The 24260-nt window shown below is 52.0% G+C and overlaps 9 protein-coding genes across 10 annotated transcripts; 5 read left to right on the plus strand and 4 right to left on the minus strand.

Moving 5' to 3' along the window:
* Window positions 1–1556: 1556 nt before the first annotated feature.
* On the plus strand, window positions 1557–1973 carry TrAtP1_006515 (uncharacterized protein; the record flags this gene model as incomplete). Its single annotated transcript, XM_066113158.1, has 1 exon — window positions 1557–1973. The coding sequence occupies one exon, from the start codon at window positions 1557–1559 to the stop codon at window positions 1971–1973; it is 417 nt and encodes a 138-aa protein (XP_065969244.1).
* A 380-nt stretch (window positions 1974–2353) lies between these two features.
* On the plus strand, window positions 2354–5898 carry TrAtP1_006516 (uncharacterized protein). 2 transcript variants are annotated; one of them, XM_066113159.1, is made up of 3 exons: window positions 2354–3296; window positions 3372–5122; window positions 5202–5898. In XM_066113159.1, the coding sequence occupies exons 1-3, from the start codon at window positions 2849–2851 to the stop codon at window positions 5289–5291; spliced, it is 2289 nt and encodes a 762-aa protein (XP_065969245.1). In that variant the 5' UTR covers window positions 2354–2848; the 3' UTR covers window positions 5292–5898. The 2 variants fall into 2 exon arrangements, with proteins under 2 accessions (XP_065969245.1, XP_013938573.1); XM_014083098.2 differs by having other exon boundaries at window positions 3372–5898.
* On the minus strand, window positions 5879–8931 carry TrAtP1_006517 (uncharacterized protein). The gene is made up of 2 exons (XM_066113160.1): window positions 6282–8931; window positions 5879–6211 (listed from the first exon to the last, which is right to left on the minus strand). Exons 1-2 carry the CDS (start codon window positions 8668–8670, stop codon window positions 6015–6017), a joined length of 2586 nt encoding a protein of 861 aa, XP_065969246.1. The 5' UTR covers window positions 8671–8931; the 3' UTR covers window positions 5879–6014.
* A 264-nt stretch (window positions 8932–9195) lies between these two features.
* TrAtP1_006519 (uncharacterized protein) lies at window positions 9196–12539 on the minus strand. Its single transcript, XM_014083100.2, has 5 exons — window positions 12343–12539; window positions 12141–12266; window positions 12007–12084; window positions 11238–11923; window positions 9196–11175 (listed from the first exon to the last, which is right to left on the minus strand). The coding sequence occupies exons 1-5, from the start codon at window positions 12487–12489 to the stop codon at window positions 10788–10790; spliced, it is 1425 nt and encodes a 474-aa protein (XP_013938575.1). The 5' UTR covers window positions 12490–12539; the 3' UTR covers window positions 9196–10787.
* On the plus strand, window positions 9474–10280 carry TrAtP1_006518 (uncharacterized protein; the record flags this gene model as incomplete). Its single annotated transcript, XM_014082555.2, has 1 exon — window positions 9474–10280. One exon carries the CDS (start codon window positions 9474–9476, stop codon window positions 10278–10280), a length of 807 nt encoding a protein of 268 aa, XP_013938030.2.
* A 950-nt stretch (window positions 12540–13489) lies between the features above and the next one.
* On the plus strand, window positions 13490–16339 carry TrAtP1_006520 (uncharacterized protein; the record flags this gene model as incomplete). Its single annotated transcript, XM_014083101.2, has 5 exons — window positions 13490–14052; window positions 14139–14551; window positions 14609–15619; window positions 15676–16068; window positions 16131–16339. 5 exons carry the CDS (start codon window positions 13490–13492, stop codon window positions 16337–16339), a joined length of 2589 nt encoding a protein of 862 aa, XP_013938576.2.
* A 2004-nt stretch (window positions 16340–18343) lies between these two features.
* On the plus strand, window positions 18344–23115 carry TrAtP1_006521 (uncharacterized protein). The gene is made up of 3 exons (XM_014083103.2): window positions 18344–18424; window positions 18622–19215; window positions 19268–23115. The coding sequence occupies exons 2-3, from the start codon at window positions 18627–18629 to the stop codon at window positions 20572–20574; spliced, it is 1896 nt and encodes a 631-aa protein (XP_013938578.1). The 5' UTR covers window positions 18344–18424; window positions 18622–18626; the 3' UTR covers window positions 20575–23115.
* On the minus strand, window positions 20768–22915 carry TrAtP1_006522 (uncharacterized protein; the record flags this gene model as incomplete). Its single annotated transcript, XM_014083104.2, has 1 exon — window positions 20768–22915. One exon carries the CDS (start codon window positions 22913–22915, stop codon window positions 20768–20770), a length of 2148 nt encoding a protein of 715 aa, XP_013938579.2.
* A 295-nt stretch (window positions 23116–23410) lies between the features above and the next one.
* On the minus strand, window positions 23411–24127 carry TrAtP1_006523 (uncharacterized protein; the record flags this gene model as incomplete). Its single annotated transcript, XM_066113161.1, has 1 exon — window positions 23411–24127. One exon carries the CDS (start codon window positions 24125–24127, stop codon window positions 23411–23413), a length of 717 nt encoding a protein of 238 aa, XP_065969247.1.
* Between the last annotated feature and the right edge of the window lie 133 nt (window positions 24128–24260).

Here is a 24260-nt window from a genome sequence, read left to right on the forward strand (position 1 = left end):
TAGGTCACAGATAAGGCTGCTTCACGACGAGTTAATCGGTGAGCTTGGCGGCTTGGCGGCGAGCGAAGGGGAGAGAATGGGATTGGATGCGGTATGTCCTTGTAGAAGGTGCCCGTATTAGGCAATCGTCGAGGCAGCAGCCGTGAACTTGTAAGTGTCTAGGTGCTTTCTTTATATCCCACCAAAGTGTCGTAGCGAAGAAGGAGCTCGGATAGATCGAGACGCTGCTGCCTTGATGCTTTGATGCTTGGTAAATACCACGTAATTGCTCCAGGCAGCTGTTATAATCTGGCCGGCAATATGTACCTCTATCTACTGGGTGCTCGGGGCCCTGTGTGATTTTATACTCAACTCTGAATTCATAGGAGGGGCTGTGATGCATGCCGTGCTACCATTTTATTTGCCCAGCAGCCGCCGATTGGGCGCGCACAGGCGCAAAAGAGCGGTCGCGGGGGGGATCTTTGCCATTTTCTTATTTGTCCGCGAAATGGAGATGGAATATGACGGACAGCAAGCCACGTACATGCGTAGAGGAGGCAATTCGAGTGAAATGCCCTCAATACATTGGCTTGCTAGTTGATGGCTGAACAAACATACGATTATAGTGACGGGTTGACGGTTATTATGGAGCCCCAGACTGGTGGCTGAGTAGGTGCTGAGCTGTTGGTGGGCTCTGCTTGTGAAGTCTCAAATGCCGCCACAACTTGATGCATGTCCTAATGCTTGGGTTGCAAGATAAATGGTATTATCTACCTATCTATCTGGTATTCGCATAGACACCACTGATGCCATGGAAATTTGTAATATTTGATGACACAGCTGGGAGTGCCGGCTGCAGGGCCAGTAGGCTGAAATCAAGTGGTGGTGCAAGACATTCAAAGTAAACACACCAAAAGCCCTTCAAAACGATTGCAGGCTTGCTGTTTTTTTCTTAGAGCTGTTGCTTGCAAATCTGGTCACATAGAGTGATGCCTGCTTTTGTATTCTCACAAAAGGCTACAAAGATACCAGTACTATAGCAACGAGCCGCCGGCGGAGCATCTAGGCTGAATACATTGGTGGCAGGCGTTGCTCAAAATCAATGCACACAAGGTCAACTTACTATCGACCCGTGATTCTATTTATTTCAATAAATTCCCGACAAGCGCTTTTTCCGCAGTTGCCTCTACCGCCTAGTCCCATCCTATCAAGATGTCAAGATATATTACCTTGCGATCTCTTCTCAGATCCATACGTGGGGGGAGCGAGACGATCTTCATTATAGCTGACATCACTATTATCGGATGGTTCGTCGCTGGCCCTAATTCCCTCACACTTTTCGTACCGAGACTGAAACAGGATCTGTCCGTATCGGTATCTGCATCGGAACAGCCCAAATGCTTCATGCGGTGACAATGTCTCACACATGCAGAGTAGCAGCAATCATACGCCATTTCCCTTATTGTGAGATTACGTACATTAGTAGTACTTGAATCGGCACTCTACAGTATATTTCATTTACAACGCAATAGCCGTAAGCTGGCTATAATCGGGTTTGCTCGCTCGAAGAGCGCACGATGAGCCCCATGGCCTGTGATTCGAGAGAAAGTACAGAGTGGCGGGAGAAATGCAAGCAAGCAAAAGGATCAAACCCTGGCCCCGACGACTCATCTCAGGCATGTGTGGTCTGTCAGGTGAGCCTCTTCGTGAGACGGGGGACGCTTCAGCGAGCCTATGAAGAACGCCTGCACCAGCAAATAGCCGCTGAAAGCCTGTCGTCTGAGCGTCAGACGCTGGTCAACGCCAACCTTCAAGAGGAAGTCCTGGAGCCTCGGCTTGTTGGGGTACTTGGTGGCAACCGGCAGCTATTACGTTGTTCTTTTGCTACTCTCTCGCCTGGATGTCCCGTGCAAATGGTTGAGCACATGATGGGCGCGTGGTTTCGGCAGCGCCAGGTACCAGCGACTCGAGAGTACCCCGGATTCGCCGCGTGAGGCTCCGCCCTTTCAACACGGCCCTACAAATCTCGCTTCCCCGCTGTATCTTGGTGGATGGGTCTCCCTGTCAGCGGCCTGTCAGCGGCATGCCAACTGCGGTAGAACCCCCTGAACAGCGCCCAAACGGTGCCCAAAGAGCCACCGTAAGGCCCCCGAGGAACGTGCTGCCACAGCGGGACTGCGAGTACAGCCCAGGTATCCTGTACCTGCGCCTTGCCGGCCATGCCCCCCCACAGCGCTTGTCAGGACGGATGTTCGCCCAAGCCTTGGATCATGTGCCTGCAGCCGAAGTGCAGCTTGTTGGAGCAGCACGTTCTCAACAATTGGCCTTTGGTGACCGGCCGGTGCCGCCGCTGCATTTCGCCTCCAAAAGCGCTGGGGAGGCCTTTATATGGGATTTTTTTTTCTCAATCTCGCGATCCCCTCTGCTCAGCCCGGATCTGTGAGACACAAAAACAACGAAATTGCTTCGCAGCTCCTCCCTTTGCGCGTCGTCGCTGCTACGCGGAGAAGCGAGGCGTTCCATAATTTCACATGCCAGGGAGCCAAAGCGCCGTCTGAAACCGACGTCACTACCGCGCTTCCCAACAGAGCTCCACTGCTGCCAGGGTCCCCAATTCCTCTCCGTTTGCTCTCCGTTTGCCATTCTCACAAAGTACTTCAAGTGCCCAAACCGACGGACCTTGCCAGGCCCAATTAGTCTGAGCGTCTCCTACGAATCATCCTGACTGCTGCGCGCGGCCGTCGTACAAACGTGCTTTTTCTTTCATTCATTGCCATTTGCCATTGATTGCTGTTACCCGTTGCTCATTGTGTAAGCCCGCCGAAAAAACTCCTTCTCGAGGTCGCGGCGAAATATTGGATCCGGCACGATGCAGTACGTGCGAAACCTCAGCGACTCGGTTTCCACGGCCTGGAACTCGATCAACCCGGCGACTCTGAGCGGTGCCATTGACGTTATTGTCGTCGAGCGCGACGATGGCACCTTGGCCTGCTCGCCCTTCCACGTCCGCTTCGGCAAGTTTTCGCTTTTGCGCCCATACGAGAAGAAGGTCGAGTTCAGGATCAATGGCACCAAGCAGCACTACTCCATGAAGCTGGGCGAGGGCGGCGAGGCCTTCTTCGTCTTCGAGACTTCTGACTCTATCCCGGAATCGATGCAGACCTCACCGCTGGTCTCTCCAGCAAGCAGCCCGCCTTTTGGACCGGCAGATAGCTCTTCAGATATGGCAGAGCCAGATCATCTAGAGCTCGATGGGGAATCAGGGAAGCCACGTAGACCGACCCCCGCCGTTATTCAACTGCAGTCGGATGAAAATGGTACGTTTGGCTTGCTTGCATTCACTTGATACCGTCTGCTGGTAGCAAAATATTCATGGCTGACCTTGATCCTAGGCATGATTACACCTTTATCATCTTCCCCTCCGCTTTCGAGTTCACACCCTGGCTCTGCCGACTGGCACGGAGCTTTCGATCGACCTCACAGCGATACCATTCTGCGAAAAGCAGCTCTGCCCCACGACGACGCCATTTCAGATAACGAGAGCCCATCGGAATCGGAGAGATCACATAGCCCACCGATTCTTGGTGCAAGCGAAGCCATCGCGCGCGCCAGGGCGCTGTCCAAGGGATTGTCCGCCGTCAACATTCCAACCCACATCACCGAGACAGGGGATCTCATGCTAGACATGACAGGCTTCAAGAGCAATGAAGAAGACATGCTCCGCGCCGAAGTGCTCGCACGCAACATTCTTTCAGAGGAGATGGACGGCAATTACGACATCGGGGCTCTGTTTGGCTTCGACGAAGAAGGAAATCTCTGGGTCTACAGTAGCGAAGACGCCAAGCAGGCTGCTATGAACAAGACCATTGAGTCGTCGCTACAGGCTCACCGTCACGCCGTTGCCGCCGACGCCGTGTCGGACCCAGGCTACCAGAGCGATGGCAGCGATCTCACCTCTGCGCCACATGTGCCGTCCCACCGCCGCTCAGAGTCTGATGCCGGCCCTGGCGGGATGCACACTCCTCCTCGAACCCCAACCGGCTCTATGCAGCCGGTCAAGAGCTACGCCAAGACTCTTCGACTGACTAGCGATCAATTGAAGGACATGAACCTGAAATACGGTGAAAATTCAATGAGCTTCACAGTCAACCGGGCAACGTGCTCTGCCAATCTGTATCTCTGGAAACAAGAGACGCCCGTCGTCATTTCAGACATTGACGGCACCATCACCAAATCCGATGCTCTTGGCCATGTGCTGAACATGATTGGCCGAGACTGGACTCACTCTGGTATTGCAAAGCTCTATAGCGACATTGCGCTGAACGGATACAACATCATGTACCTGACCAGTCGCTCCGTCGGGCAGTCCGACTCCACCCGCACTTATCTGAATAATATTGTCCAGGAAGGCTTCAAAATGCCCCACGGCCCAACAATTTTGTCTCCTGATCGCACAATGGCAGCTCTGCGCCGCGAGGTGTACTTGCGGAAGCCTCACGTGTTCAAGATGGCAACTCTACGGGACATCCGAAATCTGTATGGGCCAGACGGTACTCCTTTCTATGCCGGTTTTGGCAACCGTCTAACCGACCAAATTTCCTACCGAACGGTGGATGTGCCAAGAACCCGCATCTTCACCATCAACTCCAACTCGGAAGTATCACTTGACCTCCTGAGTCTTAATAAACTCAAGATGACTTATGTCAATATTAATGAGGTAGTGGACCACTACTTCCCCCCTGTTGATACCCTGGTCAGGGGTGGCGGGGAAGACTACACCGACTTCATGTACTGGAGAGATGACCCTCTCCAGATGGATGACTTCTCGGCAAGTGAGAGTGACGAAGACGAGGAGGAGGAAGATGACCAGGGCAGCACTTATACTGACGAGGAAGAAGAAGAGGACGAAGAGGAGGTGGGCGAAGGGCTTGCGGATAGCTACCTCTCGCACGATGAGTACGATGACGACGAAGTTGATGGGGCCCGCATGATGGACTCTGTTATGCAGAGCATCGAGACTGAAGATGCTGATGATGAGGAAAACTACGAGGACGACGCTGAGGATGAAGACGCCGAGGCATCTGATGATGACGAGGACAGAACCCGGGTGGTGGAAGATGTCTCAGCCGAAATCATTTCTGGGGTTGGTCACCTATCCGTGAAAGAGGAGATTGAGAATTAAAAGAAGAATTAAAAGGACAAAAAGCTAAGTTTGGGTTTAGTTTGATCGCAGAGACGTCGAGCAGGAAGAACAAGACCTGCCGGTTGTCGAAGTACCTGTCGAGATCCGTTCCCCCACGATGCCATTGTGATGATGGCGGCTTAACCCCCAATCATCTATGGGTCTTTGATCATTCATTATGACTCTTTTTTTCCGCCTTATTCTTTTTTTCAACGCTCATGCGTTTGAACTCTGTTTCTCATATCTATTCATCATATACATTTGCGTCCTTGGAATACATCTTACGCCGAACGGGATTCTCTTTATCTCTCAAGAGAGGGGGGAAACAATTGCAGGGCGATGCATTTGCAGCATTTTGCGGTTGGAGAGGGGAGACTTTCCGAAGCGAAGAGGTGGGAGATTTTTCATTTTACATATTTCACATTGGAGCAACTACATAGCGAGGCGCTTTTGGGATTCTCTTTTTTTCTGAAGAAGTTGTATACGCGTGCGGAGGGCGAGCAGAAAACATCATTTTGCAGCAACGTTCTATTACTAGATGGTGTGAGCAAGTTGCCTTTTTTTTTTTTTTTTTTTTTTTGCTTCCTTTTTCTTCTGTTTGGTTATGGGGAGTTCTCATACGTTTGGGTTTGTTGCTAAGTTTAGAAGTTTTCCGCATCAAGCGATCTCATCATATCCTCATAGATATATAAACATGTATAAATGATGAAATATTTTATCCAAAACAGTGTTTTCTCTTCGTCTACTTATTCTCCAGACGTTTTGTCGCTCCATGATTTTCTTAGCCAATTAATTTTACATAGAAAGCCCATCCTTTCTCCAAGTTTTTTTTTTCTTTCTTTCTTTCTTCGCCCTATTTTTGCGCATCCATGTGCTTGATACGAATCTCTACCGCCCTCCTGTGAGCCTCAAGCTCCTCTACCTTGGCCAGCTGCATGACTGCCGAGCCCACGTTTCGCAGACCTTCCGCAGTGAGGTTGGAGCTGGTAATGTGCTTCTGGAAGGATCCCAGGTTGACGCCAGAGTACTGCTTAGCGAATCCGTAGGTTGCTATATATAGCTGGTTAGCACAATGCTGTCTACAAAGAAAAGAATTGATATTGAAAAAAGAGACACTTACGTAGTGAGTGGTTCACACCGGCAGAGTAGTCACCAACACTCTCGGGTGTCCACTGGCCAATGAAGACACTGCCTGCGTTCATGACGAGATCGACAGCCTTGGCGGCATCCTTGATCTGCAAGATGAGATGCTCCGGAGCATATTCGTTGCTGATGCGCATGGCCTCATCAATGTCCTTGACGAGCACAGAGACGGAGTGGGCAATGGAGCCACGCACAATGTCCACTCTGGGCAAGGCAATGGCCTGGTTGTGGACTTCATCTTCAATAGCCTTGAGCTGCTCTTCGTTGAGATCGACAGCAATCAGAATGACCTGGCTGTCAACGCCGTGCTCGGCCTGAGAAAGCAGATCTGATGCCACGAACGCGGGGTTGGCATCCTTGTCGGCAATGACCAGCACTTCAGATGGGCCAGCGGGCATGTCGATGCCCACGCCCGCATTGGTGTCGTTGCTGACGTGCATCTTGGCCGCAGTGACGAATTGGTTGCCGGGACCGAGGATCTTGTCAACCTTGGTGATGCTCTCAGTACCGTAGGCCATGGCGGCAACAGCCTGTGCTCCACCAGCGAGGACGATGCTTTCGGCTCCGACCTTGTGAGCGGCGTAGACGATTTCAGGAGTGACGCTGCCGTCGGCACGAGGAGGCGAGGCTAGGACAATCTTCTTGCAGCCGGCAACCATGGCGGGGACACCGAGCATGAGAGCAGTGCTGGGCAGAACGGCAGTACCTCCAGGGACGTACAGACCAACCCTCTCAATGGGTCTTGAGAAGCGGCTGCAGATGACGCCAGGCATGGTCTCGACCTGGAGAGTCTTGTCGTCGCCCTGGGCAGCGTGGAACTTTCGGATGTTTTCAAAGGAGGTGTCCATGGCCTTGATGGTCTCGGCAGGGAGCTGCATCAACTCCTTGGGGAAAGGAGCTTTCAGGACGGGAGATGTTAGAGAAGTGGCCTTCTCGAATTTGTGAGTGTATGAAAGGACGGCCTTGTCTCCGTTCTTGCGAACATCCTCGATAATGGGAGTCACAATCTTCAGGATGGCTTCAGGGGACTTCTGTGAGGGTCGCTTCAAGGTCTCGAGAAGCTCTGCCTCAGTAGCGTTGACCGAGTCGATTCTCTGCATGAGAATTCGGCCGCTCTTGGGCTTCTCAGCCTCAGCCGGCTTGGCTGGGGCAGCGGGAGCAGATGGCTTGATGCCTTCCTTTTCAGCCCACTTGCCCTTGGCGTCGCCCGTTCTTCTCTTGACCTTGAGGCCCTTGGCGTCCAAGCTGCCAGCAATGTCAGCTACGCTCACGCCAGCAGCAACAGCTCTTGTGAGGGCAAAGTAGATCAAGTCGGCGGCCTCAAATGCAACCTCCTCGGGAGTCTTGGCATCGCACAGCTCTTCAGCTTCTTCCATGATCTTAGCCCTCAGCAGCTTCTCGTCAGAGAATAGTCTGGCAGTGTATGAGCCTGGAGGAGCAGACTCTTTTCTTGACTTGAGGGTTTGCTCCAGTCTCGCGATGCCACTCAGCTCACCGAAGCAGCCAAACTGCTCGAGGTGGCAGAATCGTCCCTTTTGATTCACCACAAACTTGAGAGTGTCATTGTCGCAGTCCAATGCGATGCGGACGAGCTCCTGGGTGTCTCCCGAAGTGGCTCCCTTCACCCACAGTCCTCGCTTGCGGCTCTGGTAGACGCCAGTGTGGGTTCGAAGAGCTTCCAGGATGCTCTCCTCGCTAGTATAAGCCAGTCCCAGCGCAATTCCGTAAACATCAGTAACTACCGTCGGGATGAGGCCATCGGTGCGGTCTGACTTCCAGTATGTCGCAATGACCTTGGAAAGCAGAAGCCTGCTGCTATCCGCCTTGTCGGTTGTCAATCCAGTCGAGGGCAAGATGGGAATGGCGTTGCACTTCTGCGCAACCTGAATGAACTGCTCGATGGCGATATCGGGGATCGGCTTCAGGTAGAGAGCCTTGAGCTTCTTGGCGCGGGCTTCTTCAGCAAACTTGTCGACATTGCTCGCCTTGGCGTCGAAATCCTTGATCAGAAGGCCGTGCTCGGAGGCGGCAGACAGGTCCAGCGTTGATACAACGGGCAGCACTCGGTCTCCAAGCTCTGCGTACTGAGGGAGCGTCTCGGCCGCAACAAAGACTTTGCGGGCGCCGCCATCGAGCAGCGCATAGACATCGTCGGCAGATTCGAGGGTTGTGGCGTCGATGTGGGCGTGGAACTCGGAGCTGTGGCGCTTGAAGAATCGGGAGAGCTTGTCCAGGATCTTGGGCGACGCCTCGAGGAAGGGGCTGGCGAGAATGGAAACCTCCTCGCGGTTGAGGCCGTCAAGCTTGGCCAGGCCGGGAGGAATGGCCACGCTGACGAGAAACGGCAGGGGAAGCACCGTTTCCATGAGGGGCAGAAATAGAGTGGGCTGGATGACGATGTGACGATGGCGTTGGCGATGTCGTTGTCGATGGCAATTGGAAAAGGTTAAACAGCACAATCACTCAATTGATGGCGGCGCAGAATCGGGAATCACACCTAAAAGCGAAACCTCAAACTAACAGAAAAATATATACGCCGCCAATGAGTCAACCCATCGTCTGAAAAACAGCTCGAATCGACCGGAACCGGCACCTGAATCAGCGGCAGTCAATTTTTTGGTGGGGTCGCCACTTTTGCGCTGGGAGCACAGGCTGCGCTGCAGGCCATGTTTAGGCCTTGCTTCGCTTTCCAGAACGCCGAGCCTGCTCCAGGAGTGCCCCTCCAAGCCCTTCCAGGCGTGCTGCAGCCGCTGAATTTGAAGCGCTCCCATTGGGCAGCGTTTAAGTGCGCAGCGAAGCATCAATTGACAGCCCGGATTAATGATGCGCCGCAACTCTAATTGCCCGTGCCGCGACTGATCGTGATTGAACTTCTGATATTGGCCGAGCTTGCTATTTCCTGTGTACAGCCTTGTTTGACGTGTAGCAGTTGCATCTTCGGATTTCTCACTGCGTTTAATAATGCCACTGAGCTGACAACTTCCATGAAGAGATATATCTGATACTAATCTGTCTTTGTTTTGTCGCCCATCGCTGCCCGAGCACGCAACTCGACTTTACGTTGGCGCATGAGCTCTCAGCTGCTCTTATCAGCCTCGTCTCTCGCTCTCTCAATCAACCTATCATATTGATTTCATCTTAATCCTCTACTCAATACCATATCTCAACCATGTCTTCAAGCCAGCCGCAGACAAATGGCGTGCCAGCCTCGTCTGCCAACACATCTCAAACAGTTCCCAACACCCAGACAACGACTGCGAGCCAACCTCCCGCCGCCGCCGCCGCCGCTTCTTCTTCTCAATCCGCACAGCCTTCAACGCACCAGCAGCCCTCGTCGGCGCCCAGGCCGCGTGACTCACGACTTGTTGAGCTTCTGCTTACCTCCCAAGGCGTCACATCCTACGAGCAGCGGGTACCCCTCCTGCTCTTGGACTTCGCCTACCGACATACCTCCTCCGTTCTCAACGACGCATTACATCTCACAGGCGACCCGTATATCACGCAAGCCGGTGCAAAGCCATCTGGCGGCATGGGAGGTGCCATGGCGGCACCGTCTGGTGATGCCAGCGTCAGCGCCAATGCCGTGAAAGTGGCTATCGCTGCCCGCCTGGGCTACCAATTCAGGGGAGGGAGCAGCGGAGGCGGCATCAGCAAGGAATATATGCAGGAGCTGGCCCGAGAGCGAAACAAGGTGGCATTACCTAAAATTGTGCCAAACGAATGGGGCGTCCGGCTACCGAGCGAGAGATTTGTTCTTAGTGGGACAGGTTGGGGTCTCAAGGACGTATGGGGTGAAGAGGGTGCAGATGACGACGAGGAGGAAGAGGAGAGTTCAGCTTCTCAGCAGGGTGGAGATGCCATGGAAGGCATTGAAGGTCCGGAACCTGAAGATATTGGCGGCGACGGTGTCGAGGGCGGGACGGTGGACGATGTCTTTGGCGACGATGTGGATGCAGAGATGGCCGAGGAGAGCTGAGCGTCATATTCTTCGGACTCATGCTACCTTTAATTGCGCGAAGCTGGACTTTGGATGTTCCAAACATATTCATGTTGGCGTTTTGGGCGTTGGAAAAGACGGTTATAAGGAGTGCGGAGAGACATATAGCTGTCTCTAATTATATCTATTCCTGAGGTACTTTAATCAAATAAAAGCCATCTGACTTTTAAAGTATATGATAAATGGCATAAACATAGCACCGCGTGATTTGCTTGTGGTCAAGGCGTGAAACATGACATCGCTAGTAAAGGGATCGATCGTCTTATTAACATTTAGGGGCATGAGTTGCTGCCTCACTATCCAAAAGAAGTGTAATGAAGAAATTTTTTTTTTCACATGCACTCCCGCCCACGCAACACCTGGTTGTAAGAATATGGGAAAATTTATGGTACACTAGGCCTGTAAAACGGTATCTCATACACTCTATACCCGGTCTTTTTTTTTTCTGGACTGTTCCGCCCCCTTCTCTCCGTATCCTTTCTACTCTTAAAACTTGGGCTTCAGGGTGTTCCTCAGACGCTGGTAGTCGAACAGACCCTCAATCTTTCCAACTGCGCTGATGGCAATGTCCTTGTCCCAGATGTATCGGTTAGCAAAGTCCATGACGTCCTTGTCGGTAATGGCATCGATCTTGCGCTCGATCTCGCCAGGGCTGGCACGGCGGCCAGTGGTGACGAGCTGGCGACCGATATCCTCGGCGAGGGCAGTGGTGCCGTCCAGGGACAGCAGGATGGAGGCCTTCAGCTGAGCCTTGGCGCGCTCAACCTCGGCTTCGCTGACGTTGGTGCACAGGCGAATCCACTCGCGGAGGGCAAAGTGGACAAGGTCGTCGAGGCGGGTGGTGTTGTCAGTGACGAGGTAGATACCCCAGAGACTATAGATAGACACAGTCAGTTTATGCTCGAATACATTCTTTCAATCATCGTTCAAACATACCCAGTGTCGCTGTAGCTGGTGGAGAAGCTCATGAAGCTGTTGGCCAGCTCGTGCTTGTGAACATAGCCGCTCAGCTTGCTGCCCTGGTGAGGGGCGTTGCCCATGGCCTTGTCGTAGTTGCCGACAATGGCCTGAGTGACCAGAGCAGTGAAGTAGTCCTCGGAGTTCCAGCTAACACCCTCGACGGCAATGGCGACGTTGGCAGTGGGCATGGTGTCATCGCGAACACGGACATCAGAACCAACGAAATCGGCCTTCTGCTTGGACAGGACGTAGGCCTCAGTCTGGGGGCTGCTGGTGGAAAGGCCGGAGAAGTGCTTCTCGGCAAGCTCAACCAATTGCTCGTGGGGAACGCCACCGGCGGCAGCGAGGATCATACGATCGGCAGTGTAGTTGTTCTTGATGTAGTTGACGAGCTCGGTGCGGGTAATATCACGGATGTTCTGGCGGGGTCCGAGAATGGTGCGGCCAAGAGGCTGGTGCTGGAAAGCAGTGGCGTGCAGGTGGTCAAAGACAACCTCCTCAACCTGCTTCTCAACCTCCTCGGACTCTCGGAGAATGACGTCGCGCTCGCGCTCGATGGCGGACGGCTCGAGCTTGGAGTTTTGCAGGATATCGGAGAGAATGTCGACGGTCTTGGGGACATCGGAGTTGAAAGCCTTGGCGAAGTAGACGGTGTTCTCACGCTGAACAAGGTGTTAGTGGTTTCAGAGATTTTTCTTCCCGGATGAGCCCATTGCGACGGAATGGGTTTGAAAAAAAGACCAACCGAAGTGTAGGCGTTGAGGTGGCCACCCATGTTCTCAATCTCGAGCTCCAATTGCTGCTGCGATCGCTTTGCGGTACCCTTGAATCAACTGTCAGCCGTCTTTGTCCGTATGATGCCATATCGGGACATCCCACCTTGAAAGCCAGGTGCTCGAGGAAGTGGGCGGTGCCGTTCGTCTCGTTGGTCTCGGCACGGGAGCCAGCGTCAATCCAGACGCCAACGGTCGATGTCTGGGCCCATGGTGAATACTCAGTGGCGACCTGGTGTTTGTCGGTTAGCAAAACAGGCGTCCACGGCATGAGGCTGGGCCAATTGGCCCCCGGAGTTGGCGCTCACAGTCAAGCCGTTCTTGAGGGTTGTTGTCTGAGTCTTGCCGACGTTGGAAGGAGTAGCGAAGCCTCGTCGCAGAGAACCGGCGACTGAGAAGCCGGAACGGGCTCGCAGGCCTTGCGACAAGTTCAAAGCTAATCTGCGGGACGCCATGGCGGAGGTTTGGGGGATTAATGGTCAATTGAGCGGTTTGATGAAATCTTTCCACTGCTCGGCAAGAAGCTTTGCTGAGCGGGTTGTGGCCTTAGTTTCGAGGTTTTGGCTGCTTAGTCATTCCGACCAGCTCCGACGCCCGACGACATCGACCGGGTCGTCCAATCAGGCGCACAGATTTACTAACTGCATCATCCGAGCAATCTCCACAGCTGGTGCTGGGATATACAGTAGGCTACGGATTCGAATTGGGGAGCAGGTCTTTGCGCAAATACTGGCAAGTTGCAGTGAAATTATAAGGATATCTTGCTAAGAATTATGGACTTGCAATGATTCTGGAAGGGAAGTAATGGAGAAGTTGATTATCCATACTTTCTCCAATTGTAGAATCCACAGTCGATTGGCCCCATACACGCCCGGCTTGAGATGGAGTACCTGTTGATGTGTTGGTACCTAATGGCATGATATATACCCTATGCGATTAAAGCATAGTATTTACATACCATACTGGAGAATTTCCACGAACTAATTGAAGACGATTTCGTTTCTTTGTTGAACGAGCGTACGTGATTACTCTCGCGCATTGTCATCCCCTCCTGGCCCCTCTTCAGCGTCCTGCCCATTACCTGCGGGGAATTCGTCTTCGCTGTTAGTGCTTCTTCGTCAGCATAACATCGTCCAGCCCAAGCCTTAGCCATTGTTTCGCAACTTCTTTTGACGAGGAATCGTTATATGAAACATTAGAGGCGTATGATATCTCTCATTTATGCTATTTATTTACTTCGGTCATCGTCATATACTGCATACAGTTGAGTGAAATACTTACATTACATAGCCGGGGCGAGCTTCAAGTTCAACGCAACCAATTAGGTAAATAACCGTCTGAAAAGATATTCAAATAGCATTCTCAATGGCACCCGAAACATATGACTTTGCAAACGATTTTAAAACTCTTTATATACCAAAGCAAAAACCTGAGCCGGCTTCGGTGCCCGAAAACATGAAAGCTATACTCCAAAGCTACCCTCCCTTGAGCCAGGTTACTTCAGTCGAGAGCTCTAGCAGCGTGCCATTTACTGCTTTGTTGGAGATACCAAAATCTCGAGCTGAAGAGAGCTGGGAAGTCGCTCTTTGGCACTCAATCGATGGCGAGGATTGGACCGAGGCTGAGGTCCCCAGGATAAAGAGCAGCGAGACACCGCAGGCTCTTCATGCCGAATCAGAAGCAGTCTTTAGGGAATACTATGCTACAAAAGTGTCTTTCAAGAAATCTCTCCGATTCACCATCAAATTCCGTCACAATCATGATGAGCCTTGGAGATGGATCCGCGACGAACAAGGGTTACAAGACGGCCACATTGTGTTACTCCCAGCACCTACAGAATCTGATAACTTGGCCGATCTTATACCTGGACTTGACAATGCCTGGAAAGTTGCATCTCGCATGAGCCAAGCGCCGAAAACCCAATTGTGGTCACTTGAAGCCGTAGTGCCTCCCGCAGAAAACGATTTGTCTTCATTCACCGACATTCAAATTGGCACGCCTTGGGGCTCTTTCCTAAGGTCAGTATTGAAACCCGTGCTGTTGCCCTTGAGCATATCATACCAGTTGCCATGAATGTTTTTTAATCTAATGAGCAAGGGTCCAGATGGTTTGCCGTTGTTCGACTTTGGTCTCCTTGGCTAGCTCCACGTCACGGTAGAGACCATTTTTCGCTCGACAAAGACGCAATACTGCTGGCTTTCCAAAGCCCAGAAGGTAGAAACTTGGTCTTATTGGCTGTTTCGGGAATCAATGATTCAGTACCCGTTTTTCAAAACACATCCAGCGGCGCCGTATCGGTAAATGTACGCAACGACTCAGCCTCCGATGAAAAGGTAATTATCCTCGTATCCGAAGGAAATGACTTCCAAAGAGCCGTTGCTGCCGTCATGTACCACGCAAGAACTCTTGTTATGAAAGCTCGTAGTGCAAACCAAGCAGTGGAAGAAGAGTTGAAAACTCTTTCTGACGCAGTTCGGCCAGAATGGCTTGAAAACTGGTATGATGGACTTGGATTCTGTTAGTTCATCCAAACCTCTCTCCTATTCAAAGTGTTACCGACTGATTACTCTGCAGGTACATGGAACGCTCTTGGGCAAAGATTAACGGAACAAAAGATCGTTGATGCAATCGATAAGCTCGAAAAGCACAACATCAACGTCACGTCTCTGATCATTGATGATAACTGGCAGTCAATTGACTATAAAGGCCCCAGCCAGTTTCAATACGGATGGGTTGACTTCGAGGCCGAGCCGGAAGCTTTCCCTAATGGATTAAAGTCAACCATTAGCAAAATCCGCCAGAAAAGTCCAAATATCCAACACATTGCAGTATGGCACGCTCTATTGGGATACTGGGGCGGCATTTCCCCCGATGGAAAGCTAGCCAAGAAGTACAAAACCATCGAAGTAGTTCGTGAGGAAGCTAAACGCCGCAATCTGCCTCTCGGAGGCAAAATGACAGTGGTTGACAAGGACGATGTTCGTCAATTCTACGACGACTTTTACCAGTTCCTCTCAGATGCTGGCGTTGATGGAGTCAAGACAGATGCCCAATTCATGATCGACATGTGGCTCAGTGCTTCTGTTCGACGAGAACTCATCAACACATATCTCGATGCGTGGAATCTCACGTCTCTTCGCTATTTCAGCGTCAAGGCCATGTCATGCATGTCGCAGATCCCGCAGGCGCTGTTCAATTCTCAAATGATACCAAATCGACCTGCTTTGCTAGTTCGCAACTCGGACGACTTCTTCCCTCAGATTCCCTCGTCGCACCCTTGGCATGTATGGACAAACGCTTACAATAGCATCTTCATGGAGTATCTCAACGTTCTTCCCGATTGGGATATGTTCCAGACAGTACATGATTATTCTGGGTTCCATGCTGCAGCCCGATGTGTTAGTGGTGGACCAATTTACATCACTGACGTTCCTGGAGAGCACAACCTTGATTTGATAGGCCAAATGACTGGCCTGACCCCCAAGGGCAAGACTGTCATATTTAGACCAAGCGTCCTGGGAAAGGCCATATATCCATACATAGGCTATGACGATGACCTGCTTCTTAAAGTTGGTAGTTACCATGGTAAGTGAACATGTATAGACTACCTAGCTGAACTGCCCTTGTTAACTTAGTTATAGGAGCATCTGAAACTGGCACGCCTATGGTAGCCATATTCAACATCTCAGCACGCCCGCTCACAGAATTGATTCCCCTTTCTTGCTTCCCAGGCACCGTGCCATCTCTACATTATATCGTCCGAGCCCACGCCACAGAGAAGGCTTCGGCGCCGATGAAGCTTGATGATCCGACTTCGCTCATTGTTGGATCTTTGGAAGTCCGCGGATACGAGATCTTCACAGCTTTCCAGGCTGTGCCTCTTACTGGCCCCAAGTATGGGGACATATGGGTTGCGAATATGGGGCTGATTAACAAGATGACTGGCAGCGTTGCTATTATAGCCAGCAGCATCAGCTTGAAAGAGAACGGAAGAGTGTCTGTTGCTGTCAAGTTGAAGGCTCTAGGAGTATTTGGTTAGTAGAAGAGGGTCGACTCTCCCAGCTGCAAGATGTTTACTGACTATGACATTCCTCAGGCGTTTATATCTCTACTTTGCCGAAGATGACACTCCAAAAAGATTTCATTGTCACTCTTCAGGACCAAGCCGTGCCGGTAGAAACCGTGGGCGTATCACAAAGCGATCAGCATGTACTCGAAATCAACATAGAAAGGGCGTGGAAGGATATGGAGCTGGAACCTGGACGATTGGACGAAGTTGAAATCAAGGTCAGCTTTGCGGGTTAGCTTAATATGCTCCCTTTCCGCTCATTTGCACAAAATCACTCGATTAGATCTACGCATGCCTCTGATCTCCAGCCAGATCTCAGTGACAGCGTCCCATGTCCTAAGCATAGATAGATAGCACTAACATCTTTCTTCCAACTCCGTACGCCATTGTCCTTCACCAAAAATTTATCCCCTAGCATTAGGAACCTTGTATCCTCTATTTGCATCGCTTCTCGACAATGCCAACTCCGTTTTCTTCATACTCCTTTTTGGATATCCACATTTGGTGGAAAGTTCCCAAGCTAGCAAGAATACTTCCACCAATCCAGGCACCGAATCTGCGCTCGCTCGACAGGCCTGCAGCGTGAATCTTGATCTTCAGCCCGGGATACATCGCTGTCAGCTCGTTATTTAGACGATCGTTGAAGCCGTTGATCAAACTTGTGCTACCCGTAACAACGACGTTGGCGAGGAGGTTGCCCCGCAGGTCAACGTCAATGGCATTGAGTGCGGAACGAATAAGCTCAGGGATGGTCTGGGCCTTGGTGAGGCGCTCCGACTCAGGGACGGGGTATCCAGCGTTTTCGTCCCACATGCCCTCAGCGACCTTGAATCGCTGCTCGCGCCACATCTGGTTGTAGCCATCAGGCATCTCAAACACACGACCCGGCTGAGATTTGATGTACTCTTCGTTTCCGGCGGCGCCGTATCTTCCAGGTCCACGCCAGACCTCAACAACAGACTCCTTGAACTCGGTCAACAGCCGCTCTTCTTCAAATGCTCGGAAAGAGTCGTGGATCTTGTAAGGGAACTCGCGTAGTCGCGCTTGGGCAGGAGCAAGAGCATCCACGGGAGACTTGTTCTCAACCATAAACGTCGGAACCAAGTCAACTTTTGGCTCGGAAGTCTCCCACATGTTGCGAATCTGCGAAGACAGCCATAGACCGCCCGCGGGTGATCGCTGGATAGATCGCTTCAAAACCATGCCATCATGGATAGCTGTCACGGAGGTGTTGGCGCCACCAACGTCGATGACAAGGGCAGTGGCCTTTCCAGCGGCGAATGACGACAGAACGGGAGTCCGGCTTAGCCAGAAGGCTGGAGTTCCCCAGCTCTCCATGCTGAGCTCGATGGCCTTTTCACGCGCCTTGGGCGAGTTCCACGGAGCTTCTGTCATCAGCAAAGGGAACTCTTCTAGGGCCTTCTCCATCGTCTCTACTTCTTCCATCGCGACATCTCCCTCGCCGTCTTGCTCCTTCACGTCGTCGTTCAGCTTGTTCTTCGATGGCGGCGTCTGTCGCTCGGGCTGTAGGCGCTTAACCAGCATGAATTCCCACATCTTGGCCGCCACATCCCAGTCCTCTACGACGCTGTCCTTGTTCATGTAGTTGCGGACCTCAAAGTCGCTTCGTGGGATGATGCACTCATCGCCAAATAGATCTCGGGGAGGGTCGCTGGTGACATGGCCGTAGAATGACGGCAGAATTGACTTGGGGACATCTTCGCCAGCGAAGCCTGCTCGCGTATTGCAGTAGCCGGGGTCAAGAACGAGGGCAGAGACCTCATCTATATACTATATTAGCTTACTTCATCACTTCCAATTCCCGTGCAGCGCATCGATTCGCCCTGCACAAGCAGTGACAAACGAACCTCCGCCGTAGATGTCGGTTGGCTGAGCCGACGTGGGCAAGGGCTGCTGGGCCATGATTGCGATGCTCGTGGTAATGCAGCGACTGTTGGCGGCCCAATTCGTAGAGATTGCGCAAAAGCTCCAATGCCGGTCTGGTGAGATGCGAAACGACACGCGTATAAGCTGGAAGCAATGGCTGGAGGTACTGAGGAATGGCGCGTCGGAACAAATTTCAGCCTGGCCTTGGTGTTGAGCTTAGCAGGAAGGCTAGCCAGTGAGCTGCATGCAATTGGCGGGGTGTCTCCAATTACGGGGGAGCGCCAGTGCACTGAAAAAAATAAATAAAAAACAGCCCACACTGTCCGATTGAGGCACAAAATTTCCATCCTGCAAAGCACTGGAGTCTGGATTGCTGGATGCGCATCTGCGTTTCTTGCACATGAGGCATATGTTCCAGTGCCTTCGCTATGTTTGTAAGTTATTCTACTTCATTTTCTTCTTCAATTGTCATCATGATGAATTCGCAATCTCGCTTCAGAACCGCTGCGATTGAAACAGCTCTGCTGTTAGAGATAAATAACCTGCCTTTTCCTGATCACTATAACCTGCTGCAATATTTTCACACAATCCGCCTGCTCTATTGTGGCAATAGCTGACAGCCGTCGCTTAGAAGAGATGAGATCCGCCAGCTGCATAAGACTGGCGCGCCAGTCTGCTGCGTTGAATGGTAGCTCAAGGTCCTTTAGTCTAAGAGCCAATCTTTCAACTGCACCATGGGGTTGGGCGCCACCCTCGTTGCGCTTTGAGTCTGCAAACAGACAGGCAGTCCGAGCTTTCTCTGCCAAGCCTGGAATTCACATCAATGAATCTTCGAGGTTTGCAAAAGAGGAGCAGCAAGAGCAGGATGAAGATGGCGTCTCGCCGTTCAAGAGACATCGAAGGAAAGAATTACAAGAAGATCAAAGGAGCAATGATCCGCTATACCCAGAGGCTTATCCTCGACTAGAATCGTCATCTATTAGGAAGAGCGTCCCTGAGTTTCTGCAAGCATCCCAAGATGGGCTTTCGGGCGAGCTCGTCACTTTATCTGGGCGAATTCGATCAAAGCGCGTTGTGGGCAATTCTCTCATCTTCCTCGACATAACCAATGAATTTCAAAAAGTTCAAATTATGATCAACAAAAGCAAAGTTGCTTCAGAGGAGCAATCTCGTGTTCACAAATTTCGCCTCCTTAAGAATTTGATCCAAGTTGGAGACCATATATGTAGGCCCATTACGCTTCTCTGATCCCTCTGCAAGGGCTAACGGATTGGTAGCGGTTACTGGTATTGCCACTCGTACAAATACAGGGCAGCTTTCCCTAGAGGCTCGCGAGCTGCCTGAGCTTCTCTCCCCATCCATGGAGCAAGTTCCAGAGAAGCTCACAGACCCCAAGACCAAAATGCAAGAGCGCCATGTCGATATGCTAGTGAATCGAGACGTCGTCGACATCCTGAGGTTACGGTCCGAAATTATGAAGCAGATCCGAGATCACTTCCACTCTAAGCGATTCCTCGAATTCCAGACGCCAATTCTTGCTGAGAACGCTGGGGGTGCGGTTGCGCGGCCGTTTGTAACACGAGCCACAGAGTTCCGAGGCAAAGATCTTGCACTTAGGATAGCGCCCGAGTTATGGCTGAAGCGTCTGGTTGTCGGTGGCGTAGACAAAGTCTTTGAGATGGGTCCAGCTTTCCGAAACGAAGGTGTTGATGCCACTCACAATCCGGAATTCACAATGTGTGAATTCTACAGTGCCTATACCAATCTTCCTGATCTCATCAAGGAGACGGAAGAGCTGATCTATACTCTTGCAAAGCACTCTCAAGAGTTGATATCCACGCAGCTTACCACCCTGCCGCCTATCGACCTCAGCAAGTTCACCAGGCCGTTCAAACAGGTGGAATTTATACCCGCCTTGGAGGAAGCTATTGGAGTTCGCTTCCCAAAGCTTTCTGCGGAAGAGGGCGCTCTCCCCGAGCTCCTCGCCGTACTGAAGCTCTCGGGCATTGAGATTCCCGGGGAGGTGCCCACATCTTTACCAAAGCTCCTTGATCGACTCGCCGCGACTTATATAGAGCCCCTGTCCTTCACGGAGCCGATTTTCATCACGAATCACCCCGCCTGCATGTCTCCGCTGGCAAAGAGCTTCCTCTGCCCCAAGACTTATCAACTAGTTTCCGCTCGTGCGGAACTCTTCATTGGCGGCCGAGAACTCGCCAACATGTATGAGGAGGAGAACAATCCGGAAGAGCAACAGAGGAAACTGGCCGTCCACCGCAGTCTCGTGAACAAGCCTGACGGCACTGTAGGATTCGCAGAGCAGCCTGCCTTGGATACTGATGCTGAGACTCCCACGGAGCCAGTTGAGCCGATAGAAGAAGATGAGTGGGAAGCTTCCCCTCTCGACCAGAGCTACGTGAAGGCGCTTGACTATGGTCTTCCGCCTACTGGCGGCTGGGGATGCGGTGTCGAGCGCCTAGTGATGCTCTTTTCGGGCGCCAACCGCATCAGCGATTGTTTGAGCTTTGGCACGTTGAGAAATGTGGTTGGGTTGTCAGCTGACGAGAAAGCTAATGAGAAATAAGATGCTACGATTTCCTCATGAATAGACTAGGCGATATTTATGGGCTGTATAGATATGTGTATAAATACAAATACGTCTTCTTCGTTAAGACACATGTACAATAGTATAAGGGTCATATAGAATAGCTCCAAAGAAACTGAAAACCGTCATAAAAACGACACGTCTAGCTTGTATATATCGGATATTGCGAAAGCTAATCATCAATGCCGCCCCATTCGCCATCCCTATTGCCCTTGCCATTATCCTCACCAGCCTCCATCTTCCTCTTCTTGCTTCCTTCAATAGCACCCTGCCTGTTGTGCTCCTTGCGCCGCTCATATCCGCTCCTGGATGTAATCTGGGCGGTGTTCCCGCTTCTTCTCGACTCCACACCCCTTTCTTTGAGCTTCTTCCTGTCTTCCTTGCCGACGTTTGGCAGAGCATCGAGCAGCCACTTTTGCACTGAAGATTCCTCGGCTGTCTTGCCGGCTTGCTTCTCGCTTTCGGCAATGACGTTTGCCACAGTCTTTACAAAGGGAATGTCATCCTTGGTGTAGAAAGTAACGGCGATGCCGCCCTCGCGGCCGGCTCGTCCTGTTCTTCCGGCTCGGTGCACATAGGCGGCACTCGAGCCGGGAACATCGTAGTTCAGGACTCCATTGACACCAGCAAAGTCAACACCTCGAGCTAAAACATCGGTGGTGATGAGAACCCAAATCTCTCCAGCCCGGAATTTTCGCATAATGGCCGCCCGGGCTGCATCGGGGAGGCCACTGTGCAGAGCAGCTATTCTAGATGAACCACCCGCCTCGAGGGGAATGTCGTACTTGAGTTCCTCTTGCAAAGCCGTGGCTCGTTCAATAGTCTGCGTAAACACAAGGAAAGGCGGTCGCAGCGGCGGCCCTGAGTCGATGCTTGAAGTAGGTCGTAAGAGCTGTCGCAGACCGAGAAGCTTTCCCTGCTCGCTGGCAGTGTAAATCAACCTATGCATAATATTCGGCACAGCAGTGTCCTTCAGACCGACAACCAATCGAACCAATGGTCTTTGAGTAATGCCCAGAGACTCTGCCCGCGAAGCCAGCTTTTCAGTAACCAGCGTCTCGATGTTGGATCCCATAGTCGCGGACCAGAATGAGAGCCGAAGGTCTGAGCTGCTGCAGGCATTCCAGATACCAAGAGTCTGTTCGCGGAACAAGGGGTCAAGGAGGACATCTGCCTCGTCCAATATCAGATCGCGAACCGTTGGTAGAACCTTTTGTGTGCTCGCCGATCCAGAAGTCAGGAAGTTGAGCAGCAGAAGAGGCGTTGTGATCAAAATATCCACTTTTGACATGACTTTGGGCTTCCTGCTCTTTCTCTTTTTCTCATCATCATCCTCCTCCTCTTCCTCCTCGTCATCTTCTTCTTCTTCATTTTCAGACTCCTCTGGCTTTTCTTCGTCGTCGTCCGAGTCATCCTCACCAATGTCTTGACTTTCAGCAGCAAGAATCATGCCCTTTCTCATTCCGAGAATTTTGAGTCCAGTTCCCTTGACCAGCTGATTCCCAACATTGACAATCTGATACGCAAGCTCTCGAGTCGGCACAATCACAATCGCTTCAAGCTCATGAATTCCATGCAGCTTCTCCTGCGCTCTCCTCCTCATAATATTATTAATCGCAGGAACAAGGAAGCTAATCGTCTTTCCACTTCCCGTCGGCGCCACAGCCAGCAAGTCAATGCCATTCTCCAGCCCTTCCTCGCCTTTCAGCGCCAGATCAGGCCGAATCAGCAGCGGCATGCTTCCCATCTGAACCTCTGTCGGCACACGGTAGCCCTGGTATGAGAGATTCTCAGCTACCCTGCGTGACAAGTTGTATGTGCTTCGCAATTGGCCAAACGACACCAATGGCTGCGGATTCAGCTGCGGCGGCTTCTTGTCCTTCTTCACCTCGACGACGGCCTTCTTCTTCTTCGACTTCTTGACTTTATGCTGCTCGTCCCGTTTTCCCAGCAGCGTCACCTTCAATCGATGCGACCTCAGCAGCTGGCGACACTCGTCAGCGCTCAAAAGCTTCGCTCCCGCTTCAGCATCAGGACTGGCCGCCCGCTTGGAGCCCTTCTTCGCCTCGGCCTTCTTGGCAGGTTTCGATTCCGCAACGTCCTTGGGCGCAAAGAAGTCGACTTCGGGGAGCACTTCTGGGATCTTGCTTTCGGGCTCTTCGACATCGCGCTTTCGTTTCTGGCCGCGAACTTCGTCGTGGTAGAGCTGCGGGTTGGTCTTTGTTCCCGAGGAGGGCAATTTGCCCACTGCGCTGCCGCCTGAGAGCGATGACTTTGCGCTCTTCTTGATACCGCGCGACAGTACTTTGAGGATATCCATGTTGGCGTAAAGGATGGGCGCAGCGAAATTTCGACAGTCTGCGCCTTGATTTTACCTAGGAACGAGGCAAAAATGTGTTTGGTTGACACGGACTTGCACTTTGTGTATAGCACTAGAAATTTTGTAGCTCAGCCGTGCAACTTTTTTTCCTGCAAGGCTGTGGTGGGGAATGCCGCTATAGACGGACCCTTGGCGCGCTAAACCACGGGAGCTTCAAGATTGCAGGCTAGCATCTACGAAGAAGCCATTACGTGCTACGATATCCGGGTGAAGAGTTCAATTCTAGTCAATGAGATGGATGATGGATAATTTGTAAATGCCATATTGCAGCAATATCATTTGTTGCTTATACTAGCCGAATTAATCATGGGTATACAGCCGTACCAAGTTGACATCCAAGTGTCAATTTCAATCCTCCAGCCGCTATTCTATCAATCAAAAACGCCGTGATAGATGATTTGACAAATCAATCTCAATTCCCATAAACACAAAATCTCATAGCATCTCCTCTTCACCATCAGACACATCCCTCCCCTCCCCATACAACACCTCACAGACCCCCGCCAGCGGCACATCCAGCACCGCATCCGTCCCCTCGTTCCAAACCTCCCTCCACCTCAGCTTTCCATTGCTCTCGCACTTCTTCTCCCGCTTGCCGCTGCCCTTTAGCCTGCCCTTGGAATCAATCATCGCCAACGCGCCCGCCCCGTCCACAATCGTCTCCACGCTCGTCATCGGCACCGTCAGAATCTCCAGGTTGTACGCCGCCAGCGCCACGTAAATGTACACCACCGTCATCACCAGGAACGCCGGCACGGCCAGCGCCCACCAGCGGTCCGGGTAGTAGTAGATGCCCAGCGCGTGCAGGAACGGCGACGGCAGGTAGCTCCAGAGCAGGTACATGAGGAAGATGAGGCTGCTGAACAGGTACAGCACGAAGCCGTAGTACTCGTACGTCGGCACTTTCGGCGCGGTGCGCGGCACGGGAGCGATGTCGTCGTCCGAGGCATCTGGAGTCGTCGGGCGCGAAGGACGGAGGAGCGACGTGAGAGATGGCGATGGGGGCAGAGGCGTGGGCGGCCGGCCGTAGAATGGAGGCGCAAAGTAGTTCTGCGACAGAGGCGGCGGAGGCGAGTCTTGGTCGTCGGAGCCCGAGGACTGGTTGTCGGACATGTATTCGCCATCGGATCCGTCCACGTCTGAGCCAGACATGGCGGGATTGTATGCGGCCAGGCGAGGGCCGTCGAGGTGATTTGCTTGGATTGTTGTAGTTGGCAAGTATAAGAAGTGACCGAGTATAGCCTCGCGCGCGTTGTTGTAGAAGCACCCCACGCCACTAACTTAT

The sequence above is a fragment of the Trichoderma atroviride genome, chromosome 3, assembly GCF_020647795.1.
Source record: "Trichoderma atroviride chromosome 3, complete sequence".
NCBI classification, from domain to species: domain Eukaryota; kingdom Fungi; phylum Ascomycota; class Sordariomycetes; order Hypocreales; family Hypocreaceae; genus Trichoderma; species Trichoderma atroviride.